The sequence below is a fragment of the Podarcis gaigeae genome, assembly GCF_964106915.1.
Source record: "Podarcis gaigeae genome assembly, chromosome: 6".
Classification (NCBI taxonomy): Eukaryota; Metazoa; Chordata; class Lepidosauria; order Squamata; family Lacertidae; genus Podarcis; species Podarcis gaigeae.
The window spans coordinates 55,104,032-55,125,355 of record NC_139682.1 but is presented as its reverse complement, the minus strand read 5'-3'; the positions used below and the strand labels follow the sequence as shown (position 1 = coordinate 55,125,355).

The 21,324-nt window shown below is 40.8% G+C and overlaps 1 protein-coding gene across 2 annotated transcripts in view; it reads right to left on the bottom strand.

The window, feature by feature from the left end:
• The window catches only part of ELAVL4 (ELAV like RNA binding protein 4), a 96,224-nt gene extending 83,259 nt beyond the window's left edge, over positions 1-12,965 (bottom strand). Inside the window, exon 1 of one of the 2 annotated variants that reach the window (XM_083742520.1) lies at positions 12,695-12,965. In XM_083742520.1, coding sequence (XP_083598646.1) covers positions 12,695-12,793 — 99 coding nt within the window. In that variant the 5' untranslated portion in view covers positions 12,794-12,965. The remainder of the gene's footprint in view (positions 1-12,694) is intronic. The other variant, XM_083742517.1, reaches the window with a different exon arrangement.
• Positions 12,966-21,324: the final 8,359 nt, after the last annotated feature.

Genomic DNA, 21,324 nt, shown 5'->3' with positions numbered 1-21,324 from the left:
TGGGTGTGGTTACTTGATACACATTGGTACCCATTTGAAAATCCACCATTGTATACGCCCACCCACAACATCACTAGGTAAGTGTGGATACAATCCCAGTGATGCAGAATCAATGATATTTTAATTTGGGCATGAAACAAGTTTTTCAAGAAGAGCTTTTCAAGGGCAAAAAATATGCAGTGGATCTAGACAGCATGTGGACTACCATCTCCATTAATTCTAGAATGTCATGTGTATGCAGCCTTAAGTTTCAGTAGGGGCTGGAGATTTCAGGAATTCTGTCAAAAGCTTAACAGAAAACATTATTTTTGGGGAAAGGACTAGGTAAGATTCAATACGAGAGAGTGCTGTAATGATCCAGTCCATATGCACTAGCAGACTCAACTGTGTGCTGTAATCTACACTTGGACAATTCATAGGAAGACAGCTTCTGAGTCCAATGAATGATTGCAGGACCTAGGGGACTGCTGAGCAAAAAAGTCTACAGGGCCTCTTCTTGATACCTTAGGGATGCAGGAGTATGTGGCTTATTGCATCTAAACTATACCCCCTTAAGGAGAGACACTCCCCTTCCCTACTCAGCTATAACGAAGATTTCCATTTCCACCCCCATTCAGCAGGCACCTACCTAAGATGTAGCCTAGGAGGTTGCCAATTTTAGAATGTGGCTTAATAAGCTGCGATATGAATGAGCCTCACACATATGCATCCACTTTGCTGCTTCTTTTGTGCAAGCAAGAAAACAAGACAGGGCGTATATATATATATATATATATATTGCCCATATGTCCACCTCTGCACTTACACTGATTCACCAATATGGAGGTCCATATGGAACTCCTTGCCATATTGATTTGGCTTTTCACTTTCCTGAATCATTTGGTGTCATCTGTAAACTTGGCCACATTGCTGATCACCGCTGACTACAGTGCATTTATAAATTAATTAAATAATTCTTAATCAGATAGGTCAAACAGGCAAGTCCTTGTTTGTTTCTGTATTTCTCAAACATTAATATTGTTGTATGTAATAAAACAAAACAAGCAAAAATAACAATGGTCCTAATATAGATCATTGCGCAACCTTACCACTAATCAAGTTACCTACATTATAAAAACTATCCCCATTTTCTCCTATTTTCTGCCTCTGGAAAACCAGCAACACAATGGCAATCTAAATTGGGCTACTGCTCTTTTCTCAATACTAATAAATCTACTCAGGTGACTTCGATTTTGAAAGCCTAAATATGAAGGTACAGAACATTGAAATCCAGGTATATAAAAGGCTGCATCCAATTAATTGTCCAAGCAGAACAACTTTCACTTGTGCAAGAGGATGTGCACTCACTCTTCCTGCCCCTGAGCCCCCACACTCATCCAGATCTGCTCTGGGTTTCTCTTCAATCCTCCAGAGGAGAAGGCAAAGGTCCACTGTGCAAGCAAATTTAACTCCCCTCACATAGTGACTTAGTTAGATTCAACACAGAGAATTCCAGACTCAACTGTGGTGGTTGAAGAATATGTCTCCTAATGTTATTAAAATGTAGTGCAGTTTCCTTTGAGAGGCATACCCTCACCTGACACAATTAGTATTTCCCAATGAAATAAATGATGATCCCAATCATTTTTTCTTCACATAAACATCACATTTCTTCCGGCCTGCTGTTACTATTTCCCCATATTTACATTGAAAATAAATATATCCCTTTTCCAAGGAAGTATTGATATACACATTTTCTTCTGTTCAATTAGGTCCCTCTGTTAATCTCCCAAACATTAATTTTAAAGTGTAACTTCAAAGCATAATTACTGTTTTGAATAAAATATTCATGGCTTCCTAGATTTTCAAGATTTTTATTATCCTGTTTGTTAAGAGCACTGTTTTATAATGGAGCCAAACAGCAAAGGGAAAGTGGAGGTGAGCAGACATAAGACACATTTTTAAGAAGCCGAAATCCCCAGAGCGAAACGCAGCCAATCAATATCAAACAACTGACATACCACCATATGCCGTACTGCACACCAGACCAATGTGACTGAAACAGATCTCCAACAAAAAGAGCAGTACTCTCATTTTCAATCTATTAATGAGGGAAGAAAGCTTTCATGTGCAAGGAGTCAACACTACAGATCAGAATACGACCACACACCTTTCTCAAACCCAATTCAGATGTTATAGGGACCCATCAAATAGATCCTCAGCTTCAAAATATGCAGGCAAGTATGTGAACACACCTAAGGCGGGGGAAGGAAGGAATGTGTCAAATGCCATACTGTACCCCATTATGAAATAGAAATCCTGTTAAGATTCCAAGCTAATTGTAAGTTATTTTAAAGATGTACTGAAAACTATGAAAACCACTTTGAAACGACAAAATTATGCAGCAACCACATACACTAGTACAGTGGACACTCGGGTTGTGAACGTGATCCGTGCTGGAGGCACGTTCGCAACTCGCAGTGCCACGTCTGCGCACACGCGGGTTGCGATTCAGCACTTCTGCGCATGCGCAAAGCGCGATTTAGTGCTTCTGTGCCGAAACCCGGAAGTAACCTGTTCCAGTACTTCCAGGTTTGGTGCAATGCGCAACTCAAAAACACACAACCTGAAGCGTCTGTAAGCTGAGGTATGACTGTACAGTGGTACCTCCGGTTGCGGAAGAAGAGGAGGAGTTTGGACTTGATATCCCGCCCTTCACGCCCCTTAAGGAGTCGCAAAGCGGCTCACAATCTCCTTGCTCTTTCTTCCCTCAGAAAGGGATCCGTTCCGGAGCTCCTGTTGGATCCCAAAGTTTCTGCAACCGGAGGGACTGCTTCTGCGCATGCGGCAGTAGAGCACTTCTGCGCATGGCGAAACCTGGAAAAATACTTCCAGGTTTGCCACGTTCGCATCCTGAAGGATACGCAAGCGGAGGTGTGCATATCCAGAGGTGCCACTGTACAATTAACGGACACTACTACAGAGCAGTCATTTGGAAGAGAAATATTTTTTAAGGCAAAGATCTAGGTACAAAAAGTGGCTCAGAGGACCTCTTGTGTAACCAAAGTTTGTGACATAACACTATTAAAGCTTTAATTGTATAGTAAAGAGGCCTTTGAAGAAATTCTGCAACTTCCCTGCATCTCTGTTCCTCAGGAGTTCCAAGCTGGTTCTGCTCTAAATCTGGGACTCACACTCACATAACAGGACATAAAACTCAAATGGGAAGTCTTTTTCAAAACCCCTGAGAAGGATGAGCCTTTACCCTCGTGGAAACAATACCATTTGGGTCAGAAGAAAGCAAGCAAGCTAGCTGTGATTTTCTTTTATCCTCCATTTATTGAAGTCGTTTTTATTCCGCCTTGAATAATAATTCTTTTCAAAGGCAGCTTACACAATTAAAACAATGGAACAGTAATAAAACTACGATTAAAACTGTATCGAGTAAAAATAATAAAGAAATCAAACACATATATCAACATTAAAAATTTATAGAGTCAATCACAAGTCACTCATTAAAAACCTTATGAAATAAAAATGTTGCCAGAGCCCTTCAAATGCAGAAGATAGTGGGCGTGGTAGATCTCCCTAAAAAAGGGAATTCCTAAGCTCACCTTCCTTTCTCCACCTCCCCTCCCCGAGTATAAACATTTCACATTTTCAAACCAAGAGGTTTCTTAGAATATTCTAGCAATGAAAGACAATTGACATTAACTGCAGAAAAACTAGCAGCACAGAGATCTACACTGCCATATGCTACTAACTTCCAATGTAACATATTCCAACCCAGAAACAGATTTATGGTTCTCCCCACCTGGCACTTCCCCTCACGTTTTTTAAGGATTCTTCAACGCAACAAGCGCTCTCTCTTAATATCACTACGTGCTTTGTTTACCTGTGTCTAGAGACACCCTGCTCTGTTCAGATAAAACTTAATTGTTCTTCTGACACTGGACAATAAGGGACCTTTAAACTACCCTAATAAACTAGCAGTGCTTTGTTTTTAGAGTTGTTCCGGAACAAAAACAATTACACCAGATTACCTGCTCCTACACTGCACCGGGTGAAAAATGTGGTATTTTTAAAATCCTGCCAATTTATAGTATGACAAGCATTAAGGAAATAAACATTCAGTGGTACCTCAGGTTACATACGCTTCAGGTTGCATACGCTTCTGGTTACAGACTCCGCTAACCCAGAAATTGTGCTTCAGGTTAAGAACCTTGCTTCAGGATGAGAACAGAAATCGTGCTCCGGCGGCGCGGCGGCAGCAGGAGGCCCCATTAGCTAAAGTGGTACCTCAGGTTAAGAACAGTTTCAGTTTAAGTACAGACCTCCAGAACGAATTAAATACTTAACCCGAGGTACCACTGTATACTTTAGGCGAGGCAATCCTAACTGGCAGATTCACGGGCAGGAGGGGGTTAGGAAGAAACACAGCTGCTGGCAGAAAACCTTTGCTAGCAGAGGAGTCTATCAGGTATGAAAGAGCAAGACCTACTCACAGATAGGTCTGCAGTACAGATCTATTGCTGGCTTTCCTTTCACTGGGGCTTCCTAGTGTTAGGCCTTGAAACAGGCCTTTCCAGAAAAGGGATAGGATCCCTTGGACCCAAGGCCCCTTCATTCATTGCAGAAGCCCTAGGATAAGGTTCCTCCCTCTACAACACCTTGGAGTTGGCATAAAAAATAATGCCTGCCCCCACACCACTGGAGCCAATGTGGGAGGGGAATTAAAGAAAGAAAAATCGGCATAAAAGAAGGAAGTTAAGTGCTGTTAGACGAACACTATCCCTGAGGCAAATTTTTAGTTGCTGTTTTTAAATTAGGTCTCACTGTTCTAAAAACCAGTGAAAAATAAAAATAATTCAGTAATCCCAGGAAAATCCCATTTCAATTACACTCACATATATTACTACAAATCCTACTAAATGTGAGCCATTCTATTCTGATCCTGAATTACTGAGTTGCGTATAGCATGTAGTGATTTTAGCTCTAGTGAAGGGAAATTTGGAATGTTCATTTACACAACCCAACTGACTAAATTATAATCCTAAACAGTGACGTGGACTTTTAAGAAGTATTTGAAACGGAAAATGTTATGATTTACATAATGATCTAATTTAAAATGTTTATTTTACCTGTATTTAATCAACAAAGCAAAAAAGCTCAGTCAGTAGGGCTATGAGGCTCGTAATCTCAGGGTTGTGGGTTTGAGCCCCACAATGGGCATCGCAGGAGGTTGGACTAGATGACCCTCAGGCCCCTTCCAACTCTACCATTCTGATTCCATGAACTTTGCAACTGCCAGATATTTATCAGCAATTGGCATCCATTTCCCACAAAACAAAGCACTGGAAGAAGGATCATCTCCACATCACTGAAAAATTCAAAAATAGCAAATATAACAACAGGAATTAGAAATGAATTCACCATAATTTCATTCCAGATACTCAGCAACTCCTTTTTTTAAACAATTATGCTTTTTTTACATTATCACTACAGTCGAACCTCCGTTTATGTAACCCTCTGGTTACATAAACTTTGAGATGCGCGCGCGACAAACCCGGAAGTATTTTACCAGGTTTCACTGTGCATGCGCACAAGCAGTCCTCAGGTTGCGGAAACCTCGGGATCCGACCCGACCTCCAGAACGGATCCAGTCCGCAACTGGAGGTACCACTGTATACAACAATCTTGTTCAAAAAAACTTAAAATCAAAGTTGTAAAAAACTTGCTTTAAGTCGTTCTCTCTAGGAAACACATACATTTGTTGCACAGGTCCTCAGGCATGCGAAAACTGGTATGTATGTTTTCAGTGCCTTTATATTCCTACCAACATCTGAATAATAGAAGGGATCTATATGCTATTGAATGATCTTGTCTTCAAATATTTACAAGTAATCCAATAAAAATAATTTCCAAGTAAAGCTTTGAATTTCTTATAATACATTTTTTATACCACTTTAAATGTGCTTCATTGATTTTTCCTAGTCTAATATTTCAGATCAACTACTTCTGGCTTTTGGGGAAAAATGAGATATTTATACAGCACATAAAAAACAAAGATGGCATACTTTTTTTGTTTTGTTTGCTAAGGCTTCAATAGTACACACATGTAATAGGAATAAGCTCCATGGTGCTCAATGGGACATACTTCTGAATAGACATGCATAGGGTTGCACTGTCTGCTTAACTTCATTACATGTTAAATCAGATCTCAATCTATTTACTGTAAAACTGTATTAGCATCTTTATTTGCTGTCTCCTCCATTTTTAAACTCTGTTTTCAATCATTTTATGGTTTTGCTTTTTACTGTTATTTGATGTAAGTGCTGATGAATGTCTCCTTTGAGACAAAATGTGGGCCATAATTAATATAAATGAATTAGAGACAACGAAAACTTTCCAGTTTCAGTATTTTCTGGAAAACTTTCAAAGCTGGAAAAAAGCATGTTTGATGCAAAGTCCCGTGAAAACAACCAATCTCAAATACTGTATGTGATAAATGCACACATGGACAGGAGGCAACTGCAAAGTGTGGATAACTCAAACTCTGGATTATGGCATCACAATAAATCTCCTGACTTTTTAAGAGAAGTAACAGAGAAACCACTAAAAGCCATACAAAGATTACTTTTAGGCCATATTTTTAAACATATGTTTTATTTTGTGAACCGCCCTGAGATCTACAGGTATAGGGTGGTATACTACCGTATTGGCCCGAATATAAGCCACACCAGAATGTAAGACTCACCTTTAAAATTGGAGGGGGGGTAGAGACAGAGAATATAAGCCACTCCCTTCCTCGCTACTCCCGGCTGCATATTTTTTTGGGGGGGCACCGTGCTGTGTTGCTGGTGGCCTTTCCCTTTCCTCGCTCTCTCCCTTCCCAGCCTTGGGGGAGGGGACGATGGACCTGGCGTGGGCTGGGCGCCGCTTTGTCACACGCCTGCCACTGTTTGCCCCACGCTCCTGCTGCATACTGTAAGGTCGCGAATATAAGCCGCACTTTAACTTTTCAGTCAGAATTTGGGGGGGGGATGTGGCTTTTGGGGGGGCCAATACGGTACTACTACTACTACCTTATCCATAAAACTATATTGTATTTTAAAGGACATTTCAAAACAACAGTGAAAATTTAAAATGTTGGACTAAAATGTGGAAGGATTTCAAAATTGCCTGATGGCTGGAGGTCTGTCATTATAACCGCTCCCAATTCACCACCCCCACCCCATAATTGCTGGCCTTTGGTGGACCACTTAATTTGGGGGGGGATTGCTGCTATAGCAATTGTGATGCACTGTACTAGATACTGTATGATTCTTAATTGCATTTTATTTCTTCTTTTATTTCTTATATTCTATTGTACTGCATGACAATTTGCATTCCCTTGAGTGTTATAAGATTAAGGGGTCAGTCTGGATAACATCCATGTGTCGCTTCCAGGACTGTGATGCTGTGTCTATGTTTGGAATCTAATAGAAGCTTATGAAATAAGTGCATGAGAAAGACGACTAGGGAAGAACAAAGCAGCCACAATCTGCTCTCCTGCACACCCACTGCTAAGCCATGATTTAACATGCAAACTAAGCCTCAGTTTAATTTTGGTCAAATAAATATATTGGGCTAAATCCAATGGTCTCTCCAGGGACAATTCAGGGAAGATTTAGGGGAGACACGGGGGGGGGAGGGGGGAGGCTGGGGAATTACCTCCCTCCACTTTCCGCTGACAGAAGGCTTCCACCAGCAAAACGACACAGCTGGGCACAATCCATTTACAGTGGAACCTCTACTTACAGACGTAATCAGTTCCGGAGGTCCGTCCGTCCGGGTCACTGGTAGAAGCACTGCTGTGCGCAGACGCATTTGGCAGCAGTGCACTTCTGCACATGTGTAGACGGTGGCAGCCGCATCTCATAACTTGGATCGGGACCAAGTAGAGGCAGTCGTAAGTAGAGGTTCTACTGTACTTCCATTCAAGTATTTCAAAGAATAGCATTCATTTATTTCTACTCAACCATACAGTGGTACCTCGGGTTAAGTACTTAATTCGTTCCGGAGGTCCGTTCTTAACCTGAAGCTGTTCTTAACCTGAAGCACTACTTTAGCTAATGGGGCCTCCCGCTGCCGGAGCACGATTACTGTTCTCATCCTGAAGCAAAGTTCTTAATCCGAGGTACTATTTCTGGGTTAGCGGAGTCTGTAACCTGAAGCGTATGTAACCCGAGGTACCACTGTACTTATAAATATACCGTATTTTGCGCCCCATAGGACGTACCGGCCCATAGGACGCACCAGTTTTTTTTTGGGGGGGGGGGGGAAATAAAGAAAAAAAACTTATCTCCCCCCCCCCCGGTGCGGGGCTGGAAGAACCAGGTCGGGGAACAGCGGGAAGGCGCGCTCCGCCTCCCCGGTGTCCCCTGAGCTTGTGGGGCTGGCGATGGGGAGAAGTGCGCTGAGCCCGGGACTGGAGGCAGCTCTGCGCAGCCATCAGAGCTGGTCTCCCGAGGTTTGCGCAGAGCTTCCTGAAGCCTGGATTCGCCCCATAGGACGCACACACATTTCCCCTTCATTTTTGGAGGGGAAAAGTGCATCCTATAGGGCGAAAAATACGGTACTTACTTTCATAAGAGAAGCCTGTAGAAAAAGCAGAAATAACTCAATAGCATTTAACTCAATTTTTAAATACATGATACTCATATAAACACAACATCTCCGTTTCACCTTTTAGAAGAAAACTGCAAAATATTTTGCATAGCACCGTGGTGAAGGTAAGTAATCCAGAAGACTAATAGCTTGCCTCTGAGCAGCAAGGGAAGTAAAAGCTTTTTTCAGGGTTGTTATTCTGAGGCCTTCCATCCTCACTTTATCTGGCTGCAGAGGTTGCAATCCCAGGGTTATCATGAATTAGCACCTGTCTACATACACAAGGGTGTTTCAGCCACACTTCCTCTCTAACATTCTTGGGTCACTGACTTCACATTTTATAGTACTGTACAAGCAAGGTATTAATTAACACTTGCTCTGTATGCACTTATATCCTGTAACATATGAGTAAGTCACATACCTCCTATTATGAGAAAAAATGTGGAAAAACTTAGAAATGTAGCCACGCCACATGTTAGAGTAGAAGTGGGCATGCATGACTTTAAACACCCTGCAAAAAATCTTCTAGAAACTCCAGTCCTGGGATTACTTTCAGACACACAAATGCCCTTAAAAGCATTGCAGAAGAGACCGGATGGAGCAGCAATGGAAACACCAACTTTGCTGAAATGTATGACAAACTGGGGAACTGATCTTGTGAGGAACTGATTGATGATCCACTTTCAACTCATGTCAACTTTAGTCCCTGAATGTCCAAGTAAGTCAGAGATTCAGCGAATGCACTCAATCTGACCTCAGCATTTTTTAAAGGAAATCAGCTACAAAGAGAAAAGAGAGCTCCAATTCTCTGTCCGCTTTAATTTTTATTACAAAATCAGAATGTTTTACAAACATCATCATCAACATTTATAATAGCAAATATGAGAAACAAACTTGGGTGTCTCCATGGATATGTTTTTCTGAGTCCTCTATGGACTCAGTTCTGTCTACTTTCCAAGGCACAATGGGGAACAAAATCTAGTCTACTGTATAAAACAAGCAAGTTTCAGATAAGAAGTCAGCTTCTATGTTTTTATCCAATCTCATACTCCCTCCTCAGACATTCAAAAAGAATGTGAAAGGGCTCAAACTGAGGAAGGAGATGTACACTCTGCCACTGCTCCCACTGTTCCTGCACATGGCAGACTTGCCTGCTCCATGCTCTACCTTCCTATGTTGAGCTTCTAAACAGGTTCAGCTAAACACACTTGGTAGCTTCCCTAAGATCTGAAACCCTATACTCTAAGTGTTTCATATTGTGAAAAGCCTTTCTACTTCATTTGGGGAGGCTGAGAGTGGAACAGGTACCTATGGTCTGAGACCCATAAGACGACAGATATTCTCAAAAGCGTTATGGGTTAAAGCATTTGAAGAGAAATTTAAACGTGCCAATTTTATAGAAAAATTAATGGTGAATAGCATGGAGAAAGTGAAATTATTCATCACTTATTGTAATACCAGAGCTAAGATCACCTAATAACACTGACTGAAATCTATCAACAGCTTTAAATTATGATAACTAAAAGGAACTTTCCCTATATATACAGTTTCTAACATTTCCTAAATTAAAATATTAAGGTGAGGAACCTGAGGCCATCCCAATGTTCTTTAAGTCCAAATCCCATCATAAGAGACAACTTTGGGATTGGATCTTCTGGACAGAACCCAGAAGGGATTTTCATTTAATTAGGAAATCCAGATTCTTACCATGGCTCTCATTTCTGAAAACAGCATTTCAGAGCATATTATTTGACCCAACTCATCCCTGGTGCCTTAAGAAACGCATTTATAGAGCTAAGATTCAAGGTGATGCCCATAGCGGTCTTGGATAGCAGCTATCATAGGGTTCCAAATGACAGACTCAGCATATGTGGTCAACCACAGGTGGAAGACATCAATACAATACAGTGGTACCTTGGGTTAAGTACTTAATTCGTTCCGGAGGTCCGTTCTTAACCTGAAACACCACTTTAGTTAATGGGGCCTCCTGCTGCCGCCGCGCCGCAAGAGTCCGATTTCTGTTCTTATCCTGAAGCAAAGTTCTTAACCTAAAGCACTATTTCTGGGTTAGTGGAGTGTGTAACTTGAAGCGACTGTAACCTGAAGCGTATGTAACCCGAGGTACCACTGTATGTTAATCTGCCCTTTGTATAGGGATCGAAGAGATCGATTCCTGAAACTTTTGCTAATTCCTGGAAGCAGGTTTACTATGTCAGAAATGGTTCACTTTCTTTTGAGTGACACTTACAGATTTGTGACACATAAAGTGACTGCAAGAAATATAGGAAAGGGAGAGAAGGACAATATTGCAATAAGTTACATTGGAGATTTGGAGGTCTAACGGAAAGTAAGATAGGTATGAGCTAGCACATGACACTAATGAACTCTTGACTCCCTTTCCTTAAATCCTTGATGCCTTCTATTAGGTAATTGATGTATGCTGTATGTTATGGTTTGTAGTTTGGCAAATTGTAATGAAATTGTTATTGCCTTTGGCTAATAAAATAAATTCTTTGGTTGGTTGCTATCTAGGGTAGTAATTTGTCTTACTACAGTCCAAAAATGAATGCTGCAATAGACAGACTGATCTAATCCAGTAGGACAGTTCTTATGTGCTTAAGTACTGTATTATCAACAAAATGTTAAGGTTTCATTCCTCAGCTGATCCACGTACTGTACAGATATATCCAATAACATAAGCGTGGGTTCAGGTTTGCAGTGGAAACTCTCATCTACTTCTAATGAAAGCAGTACTCTCACTACTACTTTTAATCGGCAATTAGGGGTAACTAGAAAATTGTAAGCTTCCATTAAACTGCAATTTGCAAAAGGAAAAACACTTTGTATGGGAACATATTTTGTAAAAGTAGAAAAAAATATTTTGCAAATGTTTATAAAGCGTGTATGCAGCTGCCCTTTTTTATACAATTGACTTGCAAATTATTCTTCCTTTAGATGTGTTATCTGTAACATTTTTCTGCGCCTTTTGTAAAGAGTGGGGGGGGGGTAAGTAGCAGCTTCCAAATAAATATATATTATTGGGAAACTGTCAATTGCATTTTGATAGGTTTGTTGCTCTTTCATAGACAGAAGCTGTGTGCCTTCAGCAGGTGAAGTTGTTCCCTTCACTGCAACAAGGAGCAGCTCCATCAGTTGATTTCCGGTATGCAGCTTTTAAAGGCACTGAGAAATTGTCCATAAACAGCAGTCCCTGATATTACCATCTATATTGCATATACTTGAAAACATCTGACATATATTAATTTAGTGAACATTTTAAGGATCTTGTAATGCAGATCTTGCAGATGGGAGGCCGAGACAGCATTTCCATTTGCAAAGGCCCCTGAAAATGCGATTCTAACCTGCTCAAATTCTTAGCCACCACACTACACTGAGATTTTCATTATCCACCCAGCATTGACAGAAACTTCAACAAAACAAAAACCAGTGCTAAGCTGAAGAGCAGGGGAGGAATGGAGACCACAGAACTATCTATACCCCAAGCAGCAAATGTGGAGATTTCAAATGCTATGTTGTGCAACAGCAATGCCTTTATTTTAAAAGGGGGAACGGGACTAACTAGGAAACTATTATTAAATACTTGGATTGAATTGTTTTCATATTTGATCTTGAAGTAAACTTTACACTGAATATTTCAGAGAGTTGTCTGAACTTCCCTCAGGACCTGGGAAACACTGATTTACTCAGAAGGCCAGAATCCCAAACACACTTCCAGTGGTCTAAGCCACAACGTGCAGTGGAGTTTACCTGAGAGTAAACATGCTCTCACTTTAATATTGTAATCCTACGCTTACTTTCATTGAAGCAAGCCTCACTAAATTCAATTCACGGTGTTATAAACTTGAAATAAATCTTATATCCGCCTAGGGAGTAACCTCCACTGAATTCAAACGGGACTTACTTTTGAGTAAGATACTTATGCTAAGGTTATCTCCAAAAGCAAAGGAAATCGTCAGCATGGGGCCCCTTCTGCCCCTGGCAGAATTTTTTTTTGGGGGGGGGGGGTCCCCGACCTACAAAAGGGGCTTTTCTAATCCGCAAATACCTGAGCGGATGAGATCCTGGCCGCATTCTGATCCCGGCAGAATCGGCCCTGCTGCACGAGGCGTGGAGGGGTGGCCGTTACTTTGCCTTTCAGGCGCATTTTCCTCTCTTGGAGCAACGGCCAGGAGAAAGAAAGCGATGGACGCGCTCTCCCGCCCAGGAGAAGGCAACCCGCCCTGGGAAGAAGAAGCTGAGCTCCGAAGCCTCGGCGTCTCAGCAGCAACGCCTGAGCACGACGGAACGCTCCTTCGAAGGCGGCAGAACTTTCCAAAACGCGCCACGTGACGGCGGCGTGCCAGTAAAGGGCAACGCAACGTTCCACGCGCGCGCGGCTCGCCCAATGGGAACGCAGCGCTGAGCCTGGGGAAGCGGGAATCGCTAACACGAGGCAGAACAGGCGGGCGTTGCAAGCGCTTACGTATCTTCGGCAGGCGTTCCGAGCAATTCCTTTGGGCGTTAGATTTCTCCTTCAGGGGGCTGGATGCAGCGCGGGGCCTGTCTTTCTTTGTTTAGCTGGAACCAAAAGCCTACAGCAATATTATTATTTTTTATTAATTATTAAATTTATATATTACTCTTCGCCCGAAGATCATAGGGCGCTTTGCAATATTAAAAAATGTTAGAAACAGCAACTACTGCCCCGTGTTCCATCGTGCCATTGCCACGCTGCTCAGAGGCACGGTATGGGCGTGGAACTAAGGGTGTGGACGGAAGAACATCGGTCCCAATAAAGCAAGGAACTTATGTTGGCGAGGAGCCCAATCGGGGCGTGTTGTGAATTAACCCTGAAGGATCTACCAGAAAGCACGATCGGGGCAAAGCGGGTGGGAATGGGTGACTAGGGCTGCGCACTCAAGCAGACAGGATCTCGCGCAGGACAGTCCTGCGACCAAAGCCTAAACATACAACGCAATTCAGGGATTTCGCCCCCGTTGCCGCCACGTAGATCGGCGATTGTGCAGAACTCCCAAAGAAGGCCAGACATTTCCCGCGCTCCCCTGACACCTTTACTCCTGCTTGTGCGCTAAGAGGGATGGGGGAGTTTTCAAGCCAATCCAGAGGCTTTGCTTCTAGGTTTCTATAAATACTAGAACGTGGCTTTTGGGGAGGAGCTCCTCATAACCGCAAAATACGAAATAAGCCCTTAAAATTCTCTCCCAGCAGCCGGAGCGCTTATATAGCACCGATGGGAGGGCTTTCACACATGCAAAACGCGGGGTTCTTGCATTTACAACAATTGGACAGATACTGTACTAGATAGTGGGGATAGAAAACGTTTGAATGCTATTAGAACTTGTGCATTTGGAAAACAACATATTTGCATATGGCACTCAAGGTGTGTGCTCGCTTACTTGGGTAACAAACGTCACTGAACACGCAGGAACTTATTTCTAACTAATTTTGCCCAAGTACATTTGGGCTTGTCAGAAAATGCACGTGTAGAAGGTGATTAAAGCAAAACGTACCGAAGCCCCAGCTGTCAAGACAGCCTGTAATTCTAGCTGTTATGCTTGAACAGAAAATATGGCTGCAATATACAGTATAGCCAGAACAAATAAGAATGGACAATATAAATATTTTCTTAAGTAAAGAAATGAAAAAAAAAATTATAAATTACGTTTGGAAACAGGTTGCAGCCCTCAATTTTACCATGCAGAAACAAAATGCGATTCAAAGTTTCTGCAACAGAAGAACTCTCACAATCTTTTTATCTTCATTTGAAACCTATGAAAATAGTAAGAGTGGTGGATTCCCTACCCTTCTTCATTTTTCCTTAGACTTGAATATCTCTGTCCAACAATCAACAATATTGTAAAATGGAAAGTTGAGGTGTTAGAAGCTTAGGCCTTCCCTAACAATTCCCAGAGAGTCTCGCTGGAACCAGAAGCATATACTGTACTAAAATACATGGCACTTATCCTATTAATATTTTCTTCTGAAGCCATTCTTTAGTTTTTCAACATTTACAAATACCAGATACTCCTGTGATTTCAATGTCTTTAACAGAACTCTGCTAGTACAGTACAAGTGATCTCTGAATTGTCTCTGAATGCTAGAAAGTGGTAGAATTATCTCTACCAGTGTACCAATACTAAATTGCTACTTTGAGTGTTGCTGTAATTCGTTTTAGTGGGGTTTCTATCACAAAGTGAAAATAATCTAACATTCATTAAGCTGTTTAAGATTTCCACAGGAAATTTCAACATTGATCTGATCTGTCTGGATGGGATTAGGTGGCACTACTGACACTTGATTCTGTTAATTGACTTTCACACTGCTCTGTATTATCATTGAAACTAAGGAAGGTACTAAAGACATTTTTACTCCCTATGCCCTGTACTTGAACAAAGGCAGATTAGCATTGAATTACACTCAGTGTGTATAATATGAAAACCCATCTGTTTCTAATATTAGCATATGGAAGTCTGATATCTGCCAAATCTGTTCAGTCCAAATGGACTCAGCTTTATATATATATATGAATAATCCTGGTTGCATATGATTTATATGATGATAAAATACAAAAAGCTTCCAATTCATTACGTAGGCTGTTTTCAGTTCATTAATAAACACTTAAATACAAAAACTGGATTGTTATTAATAATATGGTTCTGATTGCTTAAGTGTGTACAAATAAAATACTTGCTAAAAGTTTCTAACATATGCAGGGCTGTTCAGTCAGTTTGAAGGGAATGTTCATTTCCTCTAGCTCTGTGAGAACTTCTAATAACTTTTTAAATATACAAATACTCCCCAAAAGAAAGAAAGTGTCTAGAAGTGATATAAAGCATAATCTTTGTCACCAGAACTGATGAACAGTCATCATAAAGCAATCTAAAACAATACTAAAAATAAGAAAAGGTAAAATGAGTTGTAAAAAAACAAGTAAAAATATCAAGAGTATCAACCTCCCATCACAACACCTTCCGGAACAGCCAGGTTTGTCCTGCTGAAGATACATCCCCAACCAATCACTGCTCTGCAGGAGAGAGCATCCTGCAGATATCAAAAGTGTATCAAGCCATGTGTTATGATATTGGAGTTGGGCTTTTAGTGTGATGACACCTGCCCTTTGGAACTCCCTCCCATTACATATCAGGCAGGTACTATTTCTAGTATTTTCAATGCCTGTTGAAGACTGCCCTTTCAACAAGTCGAGCTGTTTATCCCCGTTTAACCATGTTTATCCCAGTTAAGCTATGTTGCAATTTTTTTTGTTAAATATGTAATGGTTTTAGCTGTTTGTATGTAAGGTAAGCAATTGTTTTACACATGTTTTTTATTGTATTGTGAAATTGCTTTGAGATGCCCATAAGAAGTTGTTCATAACTTAAATAAATAAATAAATGACAAAACCCAACAGAGATTGAGCTCGCTAAATTGAGATGGGTGTTGACTGCCAGATGGGTGTTCCTCACGCATTCACATTTAATCAATTTAATCTGAATTCCATCATTTTGTTTTTTAAAAAAACACCTTGTTGGTAATTTCCTGTTTGCAATATCTTATTAAGCCCCTGAAACAAATATACTTCAGTGACCAAAGCATTTCAGCATGTGGGCACCACTACTCTTAGCAGTTTTAATGACAGACATCAGACAGACACAGAAAACACATGCATCTTCCTATGTTTTAGGGTAAGTGAAACAGAAATTTCAATGATATGTAATTTTGTATACATTCAGTGTGGTTAGGATTTTAGACAACACTTTCTGCCATGAGTCTGATATTAATTTTCCAGTCTAAAACCATTCCCACTCATAGTGTGTCTCACATGTAGGAATCTGATAGTTACCATTTCCCCCAGCCTTTCACTTGCTGAAACTATTTTTTAAAATTTAATATAGATTTGATGCTTTCACATTTCATTTCTTCTAGTACAGTAGTGTTTTACATTCAAAACAATAATAACCACACACACCAATTATTAATAGAGCAACTCTTTCTATATAACCTATTTTGAAATATGTCCAATTCAGGATACATCCCTTTGACAATGCATCCTTCATATTTACTGCCTGAGCCATAATCCAGTTAAACCAAGGTTCATTGATTTGGGATTATAATGCGTCAAAAACTGTTGTTATTCTCAAACATCATTTCTGCAATAACCTATTTAAAATTAGTAAGAAAGTATATCATACCAAAGTTGTTCACTGTTTAGAAATCAGCTACTATTCAAGCAGTAAACACTCATATTAGCCCTCTGAATATAGTTATAAATTTCATTTAAAACAGAACAGATTATGAGCTGTTGCTGCAAATTGAATGCTTCATATTAATAATTTCAGAAAATTAATGATTTTAATGTTAGAATAATTTTGCCACAAACAAAATAGCAATCTTCTTAAAATTAGTAGTAGAATGAAAACTTACATTGTTCGCAGGAAAAAGTCTTGTATGTGTTGTATGAAATTCTTAATCAATTGCAAAGGTTCATTGTATGTATGAACTGAAAAAAACACCTGTTCTTACTTTGTCTATATAGCGTCCTCTGTACCTGAGCATGTAATTTGTGTTACTCCGCCCACAGACCGCCCTGTTTCTTTGTCCTCCAACAATAACAACCTCTGGAAGAAATGGATATGAATAGACCTGGCCCAATTTATAGAAAACTGCACACTCAGAACAAAAATCCAAAAGCAAAATAATGAACTTTTGCTAATAGTGTCTCCTGACTAAGTGTAGAATCTGAAATTTGACAGTGCTGTTAGAGTACAGCAGGCAAATTATTTTGTGAACTTACACCCCAAATCATTTTGTCATTTAGATCTACTTCACATTTTTTAAAATTGAGACTAGACAACGGAGTCTTAAAATAGCTGTTTGGTAAGAAGAGAAAGAATACTATGCACATTTTTAAGATGTGCTAGGGAAGCTTTTATAATACTCTTTTTTAGACGACAACGATAGTACCATTACTGAATAAAAGGGATGGCAACACCTGTCTTTAAACATTCAGAATTTCCATTGATTCTGGTGTGGGTGCATTCATTTTTAGATAGCAGATCAAAACATATTTATTTGATCGGGTCTTTGGGCATGAGAGATGTTGAAATGTTGCAGTACAGTGGTACCTTGGGTTAAGAACTTAATTTGTTCTGGAGGTCCGTTCTTAACCTGAAACTGTTCTTAACCTGAAGCACCACTTCCTGCTGCTGCCGGAACACAATTTCTGTTCTCATCCTGAAGCAAAGTTCTTAACCTGAGGTACTATTTCTGGGTTAGCAGAGTCTGTAACCTGAAGCGTCTGTAACCTGAAGCGTCTGTAACCCGAGGTACCACTGTATGGATTTTAACTCCTGCTGTTTCACATGTGGCTATGGTTTTTATAGTTTTAAAATGTTTTATTGGTTTTTTTAAATAATATTTTAGCCCTGAGATTCTCCAGCAGTTTGGCTTCACTCTATTGTCTCTCGAGAAAGACAGATGTTAACCACTGTTGTGAGTTTAGGTGGGGAAGGTAGACTGTATTCCTGATTCCCTTCTAATTCCTGGATCCATCAAGGGTTAAAATCTAATGGGGGATCCCATGTTGAAGTAGGCAGGCCAGCTTCTTGGTAGTGTCCTTAAAGCATGGGTTGTTAGTTTAATATAGGAAGTTGCCAAAGGACAAATGGGTGGGCCCCTTCCCTCACCTGTCTGGTAGTGAGAAGATGAATAATGAGAGCTGAACTAAACTAGAAGCAGACTTCAGGAAGGAGCTTGAGAGTGAGAGCAGATTGATTTCTGCTTGAATCCAAGGCTGTGGCTATGGGGAAACAAGATCTTCTGAGGTGTTAAAATTGTGAGCCCTTAGGCAGTGGCGGAGCTTCATGCTCTGGCACTGGGGGTGGGGTGGGGAGAGCAGACGGGGGCGGGGCTGGCGCGCATCCTGGGGGCGTGCTGTGTCTCCTGCAGGGGCGTGGCGCCCAGCGCAGGCAGGGGCAGCCATGATGGCACCCCACCAGGATTGTGTTGCCAGGAGTGTTGAGCTCCCCGCCCCCCCCGCACTCCTCTTCCGCCTGTATATACAGTGATACCTCACTTTTCGAACATAATGTGTTCCGGAAAACTGTTCGACTTCCAAAACGTTCAAAAGCCGAAGCATTTACTTCCGGAAGCATTTACTTACAGAAAACTCAATACGGAAGCCGCGTGGCATGTTTGACTTCCAAAAAGCGTTTGAAAACCAGTTTTCGGTGTTCGAAAACTGAAGCGTTCGGCTTCCGAGACGTTTGAAAACCGAGGTACCACTATATGTGTAAATAACCACATATCAAAAAGACACCACAGTTTCTGCTGTCCCTCATCCCAAGGAAACCAAATCCTGGGTAAGTACTTGGAATCCCTGGAATCTCATACCGCTCTGAGATTGGGATAATGTACAACAATGCACATAAATAGCATCATAGTGAGAAACTATATCATGAAGGGGCGTAGACCCTTTACCTCTAAATACTCACCTGGGATTAAGTTCTGCTGAACTCAGTTGAGCTTACTTCAGGGTAACTGCATAGGATTACATTGTTAGACTCGTATGACGATCTGATTCTCAAGAGCAGTTACCCGTCTATAAGATGGGAGCAACAGGGTTGTTGGGAGCAAAGCCAATACAGACCGAATGAATCTTTGCGGATTAAAACACTTTTAAACAACTGAAGGGGATAGCTTTTATTGGACATACTAGATTACTTTATCTTCTAATGCCTCTTCTTTCAGACACATGCAACAATGCTTCGGTGGAAGATACTACCATTTTCTATATTTATAGTCTTCACATCAGGAAACAGGAAACTAAATTTATCAATAGCTTTTATTAAATTGGCCCAGAAAATGAAATCCCTTTTATTGACAGCATTCTTCAAATTGCTCTACTAACACACCACCCTTTCATATAAATTAGTACCTTCAGTAGCTGTCCCATTGCTGCTTCTGTCCATGCTGTGAAAAAGCCTGGCTGAATAGTTCTCAAGTAGCAAGTGAGTCAGTCTGCGGCTGCAGTGATGCTTGTAATGAGCATCTGAACATATCTTAGAATAGCTGCAGAGGCACTTTCAGTTTGTGGCAGAGATAGCATTCTCTCCCCACATGTGATTATTCCTCTGAAATAACAATGCTTCTAGTCTCTCAGTTCTACACACAGAATAGCTAACCTGTGGTTGCTGTTCTCCAACTCCCATGATCTCTAACACCATGCTGGCTGGGGCTGATGGGAGGTGGAGCTGAACCTCATCTGGAGGACTTCAAGTTCCCCCTCCTGTTCTACACACTTACTATTGATATAAATTTAATAGGCATATGAATGCAAGAGCAATAATCCATGCTTTTAAAGTGTGAGCTATTTGGCATGTGTTGATTAACACTGATATAGTTATTATGAATTACAAGAGAGTGTCTTCAAACCTTGATGAGAATCTGTGCCTGCCCTTTCACACTGAAATAGCAAAAATGGTTTTTAGGCATACTAATTTGGAACTAGACTGAACAAAAAACTATTAGTGAGTGAAAATAAAAATAATGGGACGGAATTTTGCCAATATAAGTTTTTCATTCTTTCTAGCAATATGATAAAAAAGGAACTGCGGAGGTAAGAATCATTCGAAACCTTTTGTGTGGTTGTGAAGCCTGATATTTAAGCTGTTCCTAATCAAACAGTATAACACCTGCTGAATGCTGCAAGACAGATTGTACTTAGTAGAAAATAAGCAGTTATTTGAAGTATAGGTGTGAAAGGTATCATAAGAATTGAATAGGGACCATATGTGAAATGTGTGCTAAAATGTCAACATAGCAAAAACCATTCTAATCTGCTATTATAGGATCATGCATTTTAGTTGTTCAACAGAAGTAGGTCAAAATCCTTAGCAGATAAATGTCTAATCCAAGATAAACATTAATAAATCCAAAAATAAGATTAAGTCTTTACCTTAAATACCCAACAATCCAACTGAAGCGAAAACCTTTGTCATTTCATAGTGCGCCACTGGCGCAAATATTTGGACCACTCTTTCAAAATATAGAAAATAGGTGTTGTAGAAATGAATTATGTTATGAAGACAGCCATTGAAAGACAAGCAACAGGAAAACAAGTCTGGCACAACAGGTTTCACTAGACACCAGCCAGGATTGCTTTAGGTTTGTTCCAAAGTTATCTTCAGTCTCTGCAGAGTCACAATATGTGGTGACTGACTGTGCATGTCGTTGGTGTTAAGAGATGTATGCAGGCTCCCTTAGCCCCACAGATATGTCTGCCAATAACCTATCGGTCATGGTTATAATGTATGCAATAATAACACTTATGTTCTTTAGAGCATCCTTTGCCCTCCTGGTGGCTTCAGATATTTAGGATTACAACTCCCACCAGCCCCAGCCAGGAGTTGGTGAAGGTTCCTTTAAAGCAAGGGTAAGCAATCTAAGGCTCGGGGGCCGGATCCGGCCCAATTGCCTTCTAAATCCGGCCCGTGGGCGGTCTGGGAATCAGTGTGTTTTTACATGAGTAGAATGTGCCCTTTTATTTAAAATGCCGCTCTGGGTTATTTGTGGGGCATAGGAATTCGTTCATCCCCCCCATATAGTCTGTCACCCCACAGTGGGGGTGGACCGGCCCCCTGCTGAAAAAGTTTGCTGACCCTTGTTTTAAAGCATTGG